The 17,114-nt window shown below is 40.8% G+C and overlaps 1 protein-coding gene across 4 annotated transcripts in view; it reads left to right on the top strand.

Annotated features, from left to right (window-relative positions):
• unc5ca (unc-5 netrin receptor Ca) overlaps positions 1-17,114 on the top strand; it is a 186,327-nt gene that overhangs the window by 84,146 nt on the left and 85,067 nt on the right. For all 4 annotated transcript variants that reach the window (XM_085179177.1, XM_085179178.1, XM_085179181.1 and 1 more), the window contains exon 2: positions 10,261-10,497. In XM_085179177.1, coding sequence (XP_085035303.1) covers positions 10,261-10,497 — 237 coding nt within the window. The remainder of the gene's footprint in view (positions 1-10,260; positions 10,498-17,114) is intronic.

Below are 17,114 nucleotides of genomic sequence, written 5' to 3'. Positions count from 1 at the left end.
TCCCTGTTTAAAATGCGCCTGTGCCCAATTTTATATATGTGTGATGTATGTCCAACTGTGACTGTGCGAGTCATTTTCTCAATGTGACTTTTTACCAAACATGACTCAGGCGACACCTGAAGTGATTTCTATATCTCTACGTTATTTTCCCTTTCATTACCTCCCTTCTTGTATTAATAATCACTTTGCTTTTATCTTAAATTTTTTGACCTCAATATAGCAGTGGTATCAGCGATCTTTGCAGTTTAAATTTGCTTTGGGATGAAAGCTTCTGTTGACTTTTCATTTTATTAAAGTGTTGAAGAAACTGATCTTATTGAATTTTTTTAAATATTTGGCGAAGTATCCTGGCAAGTAATTTGTATGCTAAATTGGAATTTGTTCTAAAAACTGGTTAAAAAAGTCAGGTCTGAAAAGTTGGCAGGGTACACCCTGTGTGAATGTGACTTTCATGGTCAAATTCCTTCAGTGGTTGTTGGCATATGTAAGTCAAATGATAGCTAACCAACCCTATAGTTATTGTCCTAGTGCCGCAGATGACTGAAATAAACTGTATTAAATAAATGCTAACTGAACAATTTAGAGCATTTAGCATCTGCTTTTATTCATACTTCTTTAAATGTGCAAGTACAGTATAAAAACATTAATCTTAACACTCACTTCATCCACATAAATACAGATGCAAACACAAATGCATGCACATGTATGACTGCATAATATTAGCACATATTGCAGCATGTGCTTTGATTTTTAAAATGCACATGCTGCAATATGTGCTTACTATTCTCCGAACTGATTGCTAATAATATGGAACTAAATAAAATGAACATGATCTGTGTCTGTGGAGATTTGGAGTCAAGTATGTGAGTTTGCATCTGGAGCTGTAAAATAGATATTTAAGCTGTGAATTTTGTAGACTGTGTGAAGGTGTGCATGTGCTTTAACACAGAGTGACACTTCTAACAAAGGAAAACATCAGAAAGTTAAAAAAGTATATTGCATAAGTTATTGACAAAAAACATTTAGCTCCTTCATGTTTTTACATTTTTTTTTGTTTTCCATTGCTAACTTGAATGAATTCTTCACACCGCGTAGGCTCTATTACAGTATATGCTATAGGTTTCAACCAAAAGGCTGCAGGATACGTTAGATTTATTCCTTTTTTAATCCTTCAGACAAGTTGTAGCCTGACTTGAGTCGGCCCTCTTCAGGCAGAACTGTAAATCTAGTTCCAGGCTTAGCTGGGGCCTTACATGTCATACACTAAAAGCTGGAGGACGCCAGCCAGCTGTCACTGTCTGCTCCATTCCTAAACAGTCTAACATTCACCTATTCCCTGCCTCTATGCATCACCTGGTATGGCTCTTGGCTATAACAAAAAGTGTCTTGTGCATAGTATATTATATCCATCAGGTAGACATGATTCATCAACCAGTCTCGCTGCACTTTTTGCCACACAAAATAACACAGTAGGTTTTTTTTTCTTGTTTGAGATTCCATGTAAAACTGCAACCAGCAATCAAGAGTCCTCATACTGATAATTATATAATCCTGTGTGTTTTCACGGATTTACACTGGTATATACTTCGCCTAAAGTTTATAATTAAAATATAGTTATGTTTAATTGAGCAAAGTTAATAGAATGCTGATGTGTCTACTCATAATTTACATAATCTTTCTGCTTGGGGACTTCAGACTGAGGATAAAATTAAGTTTCAAACAGATGCAGAAAAAAATGTGAGATCACTTACTGCATTGTTTAAAAAGCAATGGGACATTCATGTCAAGTAGTTCAACAAACTTAGTCACTTGATCCCCTTTTTAGAACAGATTTTTCTGTAAGAACAGCTCACACTGTTACACTTGCAAACAGGTAGTGTTGTTTTATCAGGACATTTGTGAACCACCATAGCTTTTCTGGTATTTGGTCATTCTGCCTCTCACAAGAACCACTTACAATCTGAAAATAACTCACAAATGTGATTTAAAAAAAATCTGAAATACTTGAAATTCGAAAGATAATATGTCAAGATTTTAACTGTTTGATTCCTAGAATACCATGAATGCTTTTTCAATGTTTACCCATCAGACTGTGTGAGGAGTGCTTCGGTTTGTGAGTAAAAACAGGTTTTGAACAACAAGCTTTTTGTTTGTTTTGTTTTTAAAGGAAGCTAGAATGAAAATCTGTCTTAATGACACTTTTTAACAAAAGATGAAATTAGTTGGAGAAACATACCATACTATAATAACAATATACAGTATATAAATCTTTAATAATGGTTTTATTAATAATGAAATTGCTCTGTTGTTCTGCTCAGTTGTCCTGGCTTACAGGTATACCTTCAGGCAAAAGTGGGTAAATGGATCCTTACCCACACATATAGCTATTTCAAAGCATGAATAATTTAACAGGGGATGGGTAAACGTTTAAGAAATTTCAGTACTGAATACGCAGTGGGAGAAAAAAAAATTCAAAAGAGAATATTAAAATCTGTCTGTAATGACAGCAAATCCTGAAAGCAGCTGAACGAGAGAAAGACAAGGAAGACAACAGAAAATCAGAAATGCTCAACTGCTGCTCTATAGACATGCCTGATATTATTATGTTATTTAGAGTACTGTCTATCTGTGCGTGTGTGTGCGCACGAGCTTGCATGAACAGATGCTTTGGGCGGGTTTGGTTGTATGTTTGTGGACCTGCTGTTTGTCTTTTTGTTTTGCGTGTGTGTGTGTGTGTGTGAGAGAGAGAGAGAAAGAGAGAGAGAGCGAGAGCAAGAGAGAGAATGGTTGACATCATATATCCAATTCCACAGCAATGATACATTAGCTCTCTGCTGGGCCATCATCTCTCAGTCTTCTCAGTTTTCATCTTTCTCTTCACCTCCCTATACTCCCTGAATCACCTTTCAAGATTCAAATAGGTCGTTTTAAGTTGAATCTGATAAAGTGTAAAGGATGTGTTTTTGTCCATATGTGTGTGCAGGAAAAAATGAGTGTAAGTAATGGGAAAATTGTATTTGTTGTGTTCGTAAAACAATGTGAGTGTTTGTGAGAGACACAACCAGAGAGGAAGAGCGAGAGCTAGAGAACAGAGAAATATGGGAATCCATATGCTTCTTGTTTTTCTCTGGTGCATAAAAACACTTTTGCACCTTTACGTTTGTGTGAGTGTGTGCATTTTCCTTTGTTTTTGTATGTGTGAGTTGTGTAATTTGGCTGTAAAGATATGGATTGTTTTAGGTTTGTTTGGTTGTCTGTGGTTGTGTGTATGCTGTCAATAGTGGTTGGATTAGGGGTAAAGGGGTGGGGAGTGGGTGGCTACCATTTTATATCTATTTACGGTGTGTGTGTGTGTGTGTGTGTGTGTGTGTGTGTGTGTGTGTGTGTGTGTGTGTGTGTGTGTGTGTGTGTGTGAGTTAGAGCGTAGCCGTTTCTCAGAAAGTGAATGTTTTTGCAGCTGCTACAGATTGAAACTAACCGATAAGACATTAAGAAGTATGATTTCATGATTTCCACGGCTACTGCACTGATAGGCATCGCATGCTACTTGCAGCGCCAACAAAACAAGACCCAGACACACATACATGCTCCTACTCATGAGGCATTTTGACCTTATATGGCACTAAGTTTGGCTTTGTTTGGCATTAGGTTGGAGGAATGAATGCATTTTTTTTGCACTCTCCAGCGTCAGCTTTTCAAATTGTTTACATATTTGTTTGTTACTCCTGTAACTAACAGGAACATTTAAAAACTATCAAATACTGCTCATATTGCACTTTTTTATGGAAACCATTCAAACCCAAAAATGTATTACTGATGCAAACCATTAAGTCATGCAAAGTCTGTGAGTAGCCTGTTGTTTTTACTGTACAAATATTATAGTATTTGTCTTGTCAACAGGGGTTTGCTGCATACCATGTTAAATTATTTCAGCATTGTTTGCTTTTTTTTTTTTTTTGCTCAATCTGTCAGTAACCTATTGACCTCTATACTGATTCCAGTGGTCATAATATTGTCTGACGTTCAGAGATGATTAGTCGCCTCTGATGACATATGTTTTTAGCAGATTTACAGATATTTATTGGTTTGGTTTGTAGGTATTCTAAGGTGGGCTTCCCTACTGACTTCAAGGAGGGAATAAATGCAGTTTTAGCCAGTGGCACTTATTTACAACATACTGTAAATCGAACCTGGACATTGTTCTGCTACAGCCATCCATTAGTGATGACAGCATTCAGGCAAGACGTTTATGAGCTGGGCTGTTAGGATCTGTAAGTCACCCTGTCAGGAGATCGGGGGGAGAGGGGTAGGTGGGTGTGTAAGGAGGTGGTGAAACAAGAAAGACGGATAAGGCTTAGAAGAGGAAAACGGATGGAAAAGGCAAAAGCGATGCGCTGTGAGAGGAGACGAGGGCACAGGGAAGATGCAGAAGTGGAAGGAAACAGTAAGCATTTGGGAAACAAAGCTTTTATTCATAGAGATTTTTCCCCCCTCCATCCTTCCCATTTTCTCCATTCCACCAACACTCTTTTCTAGCTATCATGTTTCTTGTGCCAATCAATAATTTATAGCTGTCGCTCCAGAGCCATGAACCCCTTCAGCTCTCTGAATGGCAGATGAGGGTGAGAATGATTATTGGGGCGAAGTGAAAAGCGGTAGGGGCGCAAAAGCAGGTTCATAGAGGGGAAAAAAGGAGCAAAAAATAGCTATACAGAGAAGGCGGTGCAGCAAGTGAGAAACTAACAGAGAAATGGCTGAATATGACACTGGATAAATAACCAAGTGTTGGAGAAAATTTCCCACAGATAATGAAATTATACAGTGAAAATGTCTACCAATTTCCATACTCTCAGAGAACTAATTACAGAACTAAGAGAGAAAATGTCAGCTTCGTGACATCAAAGTGGGGACGCTGCCTACTCATTTTCCCCCTATTTGTGTCTTGATGTTTTACCTAAGCTGCTTTTAGCTTCTAGCCCCACAGCACATTTCTATTCTCCAAGATAAGGGCCACAATTACACATGCGCACACATGGATATGGTTGAGGAATGGAAGATTGTGTATGCATGTGCATAAGCACATACATTTATGTGTCGTTTTTTTGGATGCTGCTTTTGTGTGTATTCACAGCACAGTTTATGTGCAATTGGAGAATTGAAAAATTTGGCCTGAAAAACCATGACGTTGTGTCAGTAGCGTTCTGTATTTAAATTTTCCGATGAGTCACAGATCTCCAGGTGAGGCAGTAACACACAGAGGCGCACACATACATACAGAGGTCTAGACAGTCCACAAGGTCCAAATGAAACTGGAAGGTGATGGAGTGGAGGAAACTTATATGTTAGAAACATTTGTTTGTGTGCGAGAGCGAGTGTGTGTGTTTGTACGAACTTTCGGAAAATAAGTGTATTGTGTCTGCCTCTGTGTGTGTATGCGTCTGTGAGAGAGAGAGAATGAGACCCTAGCTCTTCTCCATCCCACCTGCTCTTGTAATCCTCTGTGTTTTGGCAACCTTGGCAACCCGGTGACAAAACATTCCAGGTGTCGCTTTGATTGAGGTCATGGGTGGGCGAGAAGTGAAAAGATGTTGGAGGTGAGGGAGCAGGATGGACTGAGAGGAGGATAAAGTTCCCGATGGCCTCGGGGTCAGCCATTCAGTTTATTCAGTCATTTCCTGCCTGTGTGTATATATTTTCCCTGCCCATTTCTTTATTTGCTCTTCTTCACGTTTTACAAAAACATATAAAGGAAAAGTTGTAGATTTAAAATCTGAATAAAATGGATGGAGGTTATAATTATGTTATTGATAATTAGTTTTTTGTTTGTTTGTTTAGAACATTTATGGTTTTGGCTCACTATTGTGTACATTGATTCATATTTTGTTTACATTTACTCTCAATCAGGGGTAAATATGGCTGCTGAAGGTGGGATATGGCAAGTAAAACTAAAGAGCATTATTAGCTTAAATTTAAACTTATGACTGACCCAATGTAATGGTGACAGTAAAGGCTACACCAGTCCAATAAGGTCCATTACCTTAAACCTTACCACATTGTCTAGTGTGGTAATACATTCCCCCTTTTTAAATAGCTGCAATTAGCTATAATTATTACCATAATATATAAGCTTTACATTTGCCGTACTGATGCCAAACGATCAGTACTTAATTTTGTAAGCCTCTTGTCATCTGTTTCTTTCACTTTTTAGTGTGAATTCATAACATATTACCATTTTGTCCATTTCTGGGCGATAAAGCCTCTGTGTCTTTGACTGACAGACAGAATCAGGCACACAACCTCTTCTGTACATCTGAAATTAAATGCCACTTTAAAAAAAAAAGTTTTTTATTGCTCACTTCTGTTGTGTACAACTGGCCAGATGCTGTGCCATGATCACAACTTTATTGATATCTATAACATGAACACATTAAAGCAATGAGAAGGGAAAAAAGGAGGCATAAGTGTGACCATCTGCTTTAAGTGAACAACTCCATGGCATTAACTGGTAGCAATACCAGACTTCCGCACAAAAAAATATAAACTGACTTTGTCAAAGGAGCTTGCAAAGAAAAGCGTCTGGACTTCTTTAAGTTACTTGAAGACGTTTCACCTCTCATCCGAGAGGCTTCTTCAGTTCTAAGGTCAAATGGTGGAGAGTCCCAGATATAAACCTGGTGGGAGTGTCCCCCACAGAGGGACAAAAGGACCCCCTGATGATCCTCTAATCGCCTGAGCCAAGGTGTGGAACTGGGTGTGGGTCCCAATCAGCCAGAGTTTCGGGTGAGTTCATTGTGAAACCTGGCCCCACCTTATCATGCGAATTCCTGAGGTCAGATGGCCCAGGGTGTGAGTGGGCGTTAAGGCGTCTGGGAAGGGATCTCAAAACTGGATTATAGATGGCAGAGAGTTGGTGTCGTAAACCACCGCCTCTGTTCAAAGATGGTCGCTCACAGTGGACATAGATGGCTTCTTTCACTCCTCTTTCAAACCATCTGTCCTCTCTGTCCAAAATGTGAACATTGGCATCCTCGAAAGAGTGTCCTTTATCCTTAAGATGCAGATGGACCGCTGAATCTTGTCCTGTGGAGGTGGCTCTTCTGTGTTGTGCCATGCGCTTGTGAAGTGGCTGTTTGGTCTCTCCAATGTAGAGGTCTGGGCATTCCTAGCTGCACTGTATGGCATACACCACATTGTTAAGTCTGTGTTTTGGCGTTTTGTCTTTCGGGTGAACCAGTTTTTGTCTGAGTGTGTTGCTGGGTCTGAAGTACACCGGGATGTCATGCTTGGAGAAAACCCTCCTGAGTTTCTCTGATACACCGGCTACATAGGGGATGACAATGTTGTTGCGTCTGTCCTTCTTATCCTCCCTCGCTGGTGTCTGATCTTCTTTTCTGTGCCTCTTTGCTGACTTTAAGAATGCCCATTTAGGATAGCCGCACGTTTTGAGTGCTTCCTTTACATGTGTGTGTTCCTTCTTTTTCCCTTCAGGCTTAGAGGGAACATGTTCTGCCCGGTGGTGTAGGGTCCTAATTACTCCAAGTTTGTGTTCCAGAGGGTGATGGGAGTCAAACAGGAGGTACTGGTCCGTGTGTGTGGGCTTCCGGTAAACTTCGATGTTGAGGTCGCCATTCTCTTCAATGTGCACCGCGCAGTCCAGGAAAGGCAAACAGTCGTCCTTTGTGTCTTCGCTGGTGAACTTGATGTTTTTATCCACAGCGTTGATGTGCGCAGTGAAGGATTCCACTTCTTGTGTCTTGATTTTGACCCAGGTGTCGTCTACATATCTGTACCAGTGGCTGGGTACTCTTCCTTTGAAAGAGCCAAGAGCCTTCCTTTCCACTTCCTCCATGTAAAGGTTGGCTACAATAGGTGACACGGGGGAGCCCATGGCACAGCCATGTTTTTGTCTGTAATAGCCTTCGTTGTATTTGAAATATGTAGTGGTGAGGCAGAGGTCTAACAGTGTGCAAATCTGATCGGGTGTGAAGTTGGTCCTGTCCTCCAAGGAGTTGTCTTCTTGTAGTCGTTTTCTGACAGTCTCCACTGCCTCCGTGGTGGGTATGCACGTGAAGAGAGAGACTACATCAAAGGACACCATGGTTTCATCTGGATCCAGGGTAAGTTTCTGGACCTTGTCAGTGAAGTCGGTGGAGTTCTTGATGTGGTGTGGGGTGTTCCCCACGAGAGGAGCAAGGATGGTAGCAAGGTGTTTTGCAATGTTATAAGTGGCTGAGTTTATGCTACTGACTATGGGTCTGAGTGGGACAGCTTCCTTGTGGATTTTTGGAAGTCCGTAAATGCAGGGTATGGCATCCCTTTCCTGGACTGCGCGGTGCACATTGAAGAGAATGGCGACCTCAACATCGAAGTTTACCGGAAGCCCACACACACGGACCAGTACCTCCTGTTTGACTCCCATCACCCTCTGGAACACAAACTTGGAGTAATTAGGACCCTACACCACCGGGCAGAACATGTTCCCTCTAAGCCTGAAGGGAAAAAGAAGGAACACACACATGTAAAGGAAGCACTCAAAATGTGCGGCTATCCTAAATGGGCATTCTTAAAGTCAGCAAAGAGGCACAGAAAAGAAGATCAGACACCAGCGAGGGAGGATAAGAAGGACAGACGCAACAACATTGTCATCCCCTATGTAGCCGGTGTATCAGAGAAACTCAGGAGGGTTTTCTCCAAGCATGACATCCCGGTGTACTTCAGACCCAGCAACACACTCAGACAAAAACTGGTTCACCCGAAAGACAAAACGCCAAAACACAGACTTAACAATGTGGTGTATGCCGTACAGTGCAGCGAGGAATGCCCAGACCTCTACATTGGAGAGACCAAACAGCCACTTCACAAGCGCATGGCACAACACAGAAGAGCCACCTCCACAGGACAAGATTCAGCGGTCCATCTGCATCTTAAGGATAAAGGACACTCTTTCGAGGATGCCAATGTTCACATTTTGGACAGAGAGGACAGATGGTTTGAAAGAGGAGTGAAAGAAGCCATCTATGTCCACTGTGAGCGACCATCTTTGAACAGAGGCGGTGGTTTACGACACCAACTCTCTGCCATCTATAATCCAGTTTTGAGATCCCTTCCCAGACGCCTTAACGCCCACTCACACCCTGGGCCATCTGACCTCAGGAATTCGCATGATAAGGTGGGGCCAGGTTTCACAATGAACTCACCCGAAACTCTGGCTGATTGGGACCCACACCCAGTTCCACACCTTGGCTCAGGCGATTAGAGGATCATCAGGGGGTCCTTTTGTCCCTCTGTGGGGGACACTCCCACCAGGTTTATATCTGGGACTCTCCACCATTTGACCTTAGAACTGAAGAAGCCTCTCGGATGAGAGGTGAAACGTCTTCAAGTAACTTAAAGAAGTCCAGACGCTTTTCTTTGCAAGCTCCTTTGACTACGATGACCTGGATGACTGAGAACCTTCACAGACATAAACTGACTTTATATTATATAATCTTCACCTGAATATGATTTGGTTTCTGTAAATTGGAGATGCCAGTATGCAGCTCCAGATTATTCCGCTGCATTTTAAACCCTGGTGTTGACCCTACCTGTACAGGTTTGACTCTGCATGAGAGAGGTAGTGCTGTAAGTTACAGGCAAGTAAATGTGTATTTTGATTAGTTTGTGATTTAAGATGGACAAATACTGCAGGGTTTTTTTCTGACAGCAACTCACACTGCAAATCTTCATGGGTATTTCTCCAAATCCAGAACTTGTATGTGCTCCCACTGAAAATGAACAAAAGCCCCTGATTAGTCTTGTCAACTGGCAACCAATTCGTTGCTAAATTCAGGCTAAATCAGTGTACTTTGTCTGCTTGGCTTACTGCTGTGAGTAATCTTATAAAGGATAGCTCCAGTGACTAGCTCCTAAGTTTTTGTTGTATGCTTGTTCAGGAGCTTTCCTCTTTTTGCCCTCTTTCAATCAGTTTTCCTTCATTGTACAGTCTTAATTTTATTAACTTATAAAGTTAAGACACATACAAAGCCAAGATCTTCTTTTTCTTATGGCTCTAATGGCTAACAGAGTGCTATAACTGGACTCCATAAGCAGGTGTACTGTATAATGATGAGGGGGAAAAGCATAGTAGTTTGGATAAAACAGATATTACTGATGAAATCAAAGCGATTGAATACAAGACTCACAGTTCCGGCTTCTCTCTTAAAACAGACTAATGAACAGGGGAAAAACATTTGAACACTTACATTTTCCTTCTCTTTGCAGTGAGAGATGACGAAGATTTCCTGAGTCTGAGTGAGCTCCCAGAAACCTTCCCTTCTGACCCACCGGAACCCTTACCTCACTTTCTGTTTGAACCTGAGGAAGGCTACATTGTCAAGAATAAGCCCGTCAATCTCTACTGCAAAGCAACGCCTGCCACACAGATTTACTTCAAGTGCAACAGCGAGTGGGTCCATCAGAAAGACCACACTGTGGAGGAAAGGGTTGACGAAAACTCAGGTAAGCAAAAGCTAGCACACACACATCTAAATAGAGATTTACTTGGACTTTAGCAGAAAGTGGCTGTAAAGCAACTGTCAATCTTTTTGAGAGAGATTTTTTGGATGAAAAAACAAAACCCAGCTGTACTTTTACATGGAAACAGCTGGAAAATAAATTGCAAACAAACTAGAAAATAGCAAAAATGCTCAACATATTTAGACTTAACTCATTAAAATCTAACAATTATGTATTGGTGGAGGAGCTTTCTGGTGTATGTGTACGTTTTTGCGAAATCTGTTTCTAACTGGTTTGTAGTGACTAAGGTAGGCAAGGCATTATAAGTGTAGAATCTGTCCATCTTAGTCCTGTAACCACAACATAGACTTCATTTCACTTCAATTTTTCTGCCACTCTATTCATGGAAAAAATCATCTTCAATTAATTGTGATCTCTATGGGTTTTTTTAAATTTTTATTTTATTGTAAGTGTGTGAAAGTGTAGTTCATGATTGTTTATAAACGGTATCCTTCAAAATATAGGGCAAATGACATGTCTTTTGATTCAGTGATTCAGTTTTGGGGGTCATGACTATCCTTATATGGACAGGTGACAAAAATGTAATGTATTTAAATTAATTCATTTACTTATATCAAAACAAAATAATAATAATTTTTAAACACTGTGAAAACAGAAAATGAGCTGTAAGCATGCAGCTTTGAACAAGAGGTGTATTTATCATTTACACATATATTTGACACAGTCTGCAGCAGATGTTACTTGCCATACATCATACAGAGGTTGTTTGTATTACATGTTATTTAAAATCAGACCATTTAAATGGGCTTTTAACATGCCTACACTGCATAGTCAATTAAGTCCCCCTTTCCCTTTTGATTTATCTGGGCATTTGTCAGTGTCTGGCCCTGTTGATATTTTGCTCTTTGTGATGTGTCAAAATTTTTTGTCTCACTGGTACACTGGAAGCTCACAGGTTAAATCCATTATTCAGATGTTTTATTTGTCCAGAAAGGTAGGTCACATGTCAGATGTGTGTACACAGCTGTCCCACTGCCAGTGCTGTACTGCGATGTTCAGAGGACAGTTTAATGGGATCCACAATGATGTACTGGATCGCAGCCAAAGTTCCACACTTGTCGCTTGACAGCACATGGTATAACTCTGCAGGCTAGGTAATGATGAATCATGCTGTTGCTTTGGCAGGAATACAAAGATATACACAACCTGGTTTCTTAGACTTAAGGTTGACGTGAGCTCAGCTTATGGGTTTCCACCTGCTTGATAATAAGCTTCGGTCCCCAGAGCAAGCAAAACTGAAACACATGCTTGGTTGGAAAAAAACAATTGGGTCAACAAACAGCAGCATAAATCAGAATTGCTATTTTGGCTTATGCATCTCTCTCTCTCTCTCTCTCTCTCCCTCTCTCTCCACACACACACATATATATATATATATATATATATATATATATATATATATATATATATATATTAGGGGTGCAACGATACACAAAATTCACGGTTCGGTTCAGTTCGATACTTTGGTGTCACGGTTCGATATTTTTTCGATACAAACAAATGTTCATGTTTTTTTATTTGTCATTTATTAAAATTATAAATATATATTTTAACTCAAAAGTACAGTTTTTAAATTTAATGTTGCTGAAACAAAGTAATAAAAAAATAAATCTTTCTGATCAAGAAATCACTCATTTTTGGAAAAGAGAGTTTATTACAAATGGCTCTTTCCAAAATAAAAGCTATACTATACGCTTCTTCTGGGCTATATTCTCAGCAGCATATTAAACATATCAGGTCCCCATAAGGAGAATCATGTGCTAACGGCTGTCTAAATGACTCAGGTAAAGTTTGTAGCATGCGTGCTTGTTGTTTTTGTCTGCTTCCACTTGTCTTTGCACTAGGATGATGTCCGCGTAAATGTACAGTCATATTCGTTGTGTTCCCACTAGTGCTGTCAGCGTTAATCTCGTTGAAATGACATTAATGCCATAACGTGGCTAATCTCCGTTAAGAAGTTACCGCGGATCGCCCCGTGCGTGGGGCTGGACGGCGTCAACACGTTAACAAGCTAACTGCGCTAATGCACTAGTTCCCACCAATTGAGCATTGCGTGGCACATCCGACATACTGTCAGGTTAGCTTCTGTCTTGCTAGCTTGCGCTGCGCTCAGTGGATCTGCGCTCGACAGTGCAGCCTAGGCGGAGTAGTCGAACGCAGATCCACCGAGGGCTCAACACAGAGAGCATCGTCAGAAGAAAAGTTGATAAAATAAATAAAAAATTTTGTATTGTGCGATACATATGCGTACCGAACCGAAAGCACCGTATCGAACGGTTCAATATCAATACGAGTATTGTTGCACCACTAATATATATATATATATATATATATATATATATATATATAAAAACACCCAGCACGCCCCTGCGGGCGGTTTATCCTTCAAGCTCGGGTCCTCTACCAGAGGCCTGGGAGCTTGAGGGTCCTGCGCAGTATCTTAGCTGTTCCCAGGACTGCGCTCTTCTGGACAGAGATCTCCGATGTTATTCCCGGGATCTGCTGGAGCCACTCGCCTAGCTTGGGAGTCACCGCACCTAGTGCTCCGATTACCACGGGGACCACCGATACCTTCACCCTCCACATCCTCTCGAGCTCTTCTCTGAGCCCTTGGTATTTCTCCAGCTTCTCGTGTTCCTTCTTCCTGATATTGCTGTCATTCGGAACCGCTACATCGATCACTACGGCCGTCTTCTTCTGTTTGTCTACTACCACTATGTCCGGTTGGTTAGCCACCACCATTTTGTCCGTCTGTATCTGGAAGTCCCACAGGATCTTAGCTCGGTCATTCTCCACCACCCTTGGGGGCATTTCCCATTTTGACCTTGGGACTTCCAGGTTATACTCGGCACAGATGTTCCTGTACACTATGCCGGCCACTTGGTTATGGCGTTCCATGTATGCCTTGCCTGCTAGCATCTTGCACCCTGCTGTTATGTGCTGGATTGTCTCTGGGGCATCTTTACACAGCCTGCACCTGGGGTCTTGCCTGGTGTGATAGACCCCAGCCTCTATGGATCTTGTACTCAGAGCTTGTTCTTGTGCTGCCATGATTAGTGCCTCTGTGCTATCTTTCAGTCCAGCTTTGTCCAGTCACTGGTAGGATTTCTGGATATCAGCCACCTCCTCTATCTGCCGGTGGTACATACCGTGCAGGGGCCTGTCCTTCCATGATGGTTCCTCGTCTCCCTCCTCTATCTTGGGTTTCTGCTGCCTGAGGTATTCACTGAGCACGCTGTCAGTTGGGGCCATCTTCGTGATGTATTCTTGGATGTTCGTTGTCTCATCCTGGACTGTGGTGCTGACACTCACCAGTCCCCGACCCCCTTCCTTCCGCTTGGCGTACAGCCTCAGGGTGCTGAACTTGGGGTGAAACCCTCCATGCATGGTAAGGAGCTTTCTTGTCTTTATGTCAGTGGCTTCTATCTCCTCCTTTGGCCAGCCTATTACCCCAGCAGGGTACCTGATCATGGGCAGGGCGTACGTGTTGATGGCCCGGATCTTGTTCTTACCGTTCAACTGACTCCTCAGGACTTGCCTGACCCTCTGCAGGTACTTGGTGGTTGCAGCTTTCCTAGCGGCCTCTTCATGGTTCCCATTCGCCTGCGGGATCCCCAGGTACTTGTAACTGTCCTCTATGTCTGCAATGTTGCCTTCTGGTAGTTCAATCCCCTCAGTTCTGACTACCTTATATATATATATATATATATATATATATATATATATATATATATATATATATATATATATATATTCCCCCTTTTTTGTTGCAAAGAACATCCCGGAAGCAGAAATTGTGCTGTATGTATACGTTCTTTCTTTGATGTTCTAGTTGGTGTCTGCTTCAGTTCTTAACCAAATCAGACACAGAAACAAAGGTTCGTATGCATATAGTGTTAAATACTATTTTCATAGAAGGTAAATTAAAATAGTAATAATTTCTCTTCAACTATAGCATCATATCCCCATTGTGTTGCTTGTATTTGATTTCTTAAACATACTTAAAAAAAATGTTTTCCCTTTTCATCTGTCTTACTGCTTTCTAATATTTGAGTACTAACTTTTTTGCTGAGAGCACAAACACAAAACAAAACTGTTAATAAGATGGTAAGTTGGCGTGCTGTCATCAATTTTGTTTATTCATAAGTTTATGCTCACAGTCTTGCCCTCAGATCTTCCCTCTTTCTTTCCTCCTCTGTCTCCCAGTGCTCAGTACTGACTTCATGTGCAGCTGCTAGTCATTTATTAGTCTTCCATCAGCTGTTTGCTAGCTGCTGTGTTTTGAGTTATATGTTACTGAGAGGAATTTCTGTTTAATTAATGAACCATGGCTTTAAACTGTCCTCTTGTCTAGTAATTGACACTTAGTTATTAACATAATTTCGATCACCCAGTCTAAGATACCCCCCCTCCCACATACATCAAGTTCTTTTTATTATGTTTCTACAGTAGATTTGTAATTGTGTATAAAGCTAATTTTATATATTAATATCAAATATCATCTTTCCGAGTTCTCCTGTCTGTCCTGTCTGTTGAAATTGTCCTCTCTTCCTCCCCTCACATCCAACCTGTCGACAGATGGCCGCCCCTCCTTCAGCCTGGCTATGTCAGAGGTTTCTTCCTGTTAAAAGCGAGTTTTTCCTTCCCACTGTCACCAAAGTGCTTGCTCATAGGTGTTCATGTGGTTGTTTGTTGTTTTCTTTGTATTATTGTAGGGCCTTTACCTTACAATATCAAGTGCCTTGAGGTAGGGCTGCTCAATTAATCGGATTTTAATCTCGATTATGATCTGGGCTTTCAACGATCATTAAAAATGACTGAGCCGATTATTAGCCCCTCCCTCGTGCTTTACTCTCGCGCTGCTCCGTGTGGCAAATCGAACGCACCTCTCTGCATTTCGAACACGTGTCACAACAATTAAGAGGACCCGAGGGATGCTCGGAAAGCTAAGCAGAAGTTGTTTGGAGAGGAGAGTGACTGCCGTTGGTTGAAAAGAGAGGTAAAAAAAAAAAACTTCAGTGGTGTGGAAACATTATGGCTTCGCGGAGTCAGACGTGGATCAAGTAGACATAGTGTGTAAACTTTGCTACAGTGTCGTAGCTGCACCACAGAGCAACACTGCAAAGTTCACTAAACATAGATGTTTACATTTTTCATTTATTTTTTATATCGCAAACATTTGCACTGTTATCAGTATTTGCACACTATTTTATATTATTTTTTGACAATCTTTAAAGTTATTATTCAATACATTGTTATTGTTAAATAAATATCGTCAAATAATCGAGATCTCAATTTCAGTGAAAATAATCGTGATTATCATTCTTGCCATAATCGAGCAGCCCTACCTTGAGGAATCTGTTATTATGATTTGGTGTTATGTAAATAGAAAAGAGTAATCCTTAGGTCTTGGTCAAACATGGATTAAGTTTTGGAAGTTTTGGATTTTGGAACTGCTCAAGATGCGTTTTAGTTTGCATAATTTGTTTGCTGCTCTAGGAAATTTCATCTCAAGCACACAATAATCAGTATACACATACAAAATATGGCAACTGAATAATTAAATAGAGCTGATGATATAGAAGATTGCGTTAAGTCATTATTGTTGTTGTTGTTGTTTGATAACAGCAATTTGATTACAATAATGGGCAATAATTTCTCTGCTCTAAATATACAGATGAAAAGTGCAAACAACACAGTCAAAATGATGAGAGAACGCCTTTTTGGTGTCAGACAAAGCTTTTAGTTCACTCTGAAAATATAGGCAATGAAATTAAAAACTAATTACAAATGCTAGATATATGTATATATCTGTATAGATAAATACAGTATTATAGTACACAGTTTTAGTTAATCGCTTAGAAATCTACTGTAGGGTCTTTGAATTTACTGTGTGTGCACTGTTTATCTGTTTGTCTTTGGTAAAACCTATACTCTGTAAGCTGTTTACTTCTCTTTGTTTCCTGCTGTTTCAGCAGCACAGCTAGAAGCTTTGACCCCCATACTGCTTTTATTATCTGTTTTCTTTCTCCCTCTCTTCCCCTCTGTCCCATCTCCTTACTTGCTGTTCTCCTTTCCTTTCTTTTCCTTTCTCTCTGCCTCATGCTGTTTTGTGCTCTACTCTAATTTCCACCGCCTGAAACTGGAGTGAGCAAAGTCAGATAAAAACCTGAGCTTGAGGAAGCAGGGGAGAGAAGTAGGGGTTGAAGGAGAGATGTTGATGGAGGGTACCTTTAAGAGGACTGAAAAGGCCAACAGCTATCAGGGAGTCACACTGAGGAGAAAGACGATATGAATCCTGTTGTGCCTCCTGTCCCCCTCTCTCTGCCTGTTTTCTCATATTTTAGCAGAAAATGTAAAGTCAGCTCAAGTGTTGAAACACAGAGAAATTTGATTCCGGGGATAGAATGAAGTAGATAAACAAACACAGCAAATGTAAAACAACCAAAAGTTGTGTTAAAAAGCTCTGTGTGCCCTGTTTCATTTTACTGCTTTTATAAGTAGAGTAACAGAAATGCAGACATTAAGTGTGGAAAATC

The sequence above is a fragment of the Neolamprologus multifasciatus genome, chromosome 12 (assembly GCF_963576455.1).
Source record: "Neolamprologus multifasciatus chromosome 12, fNeoMul1.2, whole genome shotgun sequence".
Lineage (NCBI taxonomy): Eukaryota > Metazoa > Chordata > Actinopteri > Cichliformes > Cichlidae > Neolamprologus > Neolamprologus multifasciatus.
The sequence above is the reverse complement of the archived record's forward strand: the minus strand, read 5'-3'. Positions and strand labels throughout refer to the sequence as shown.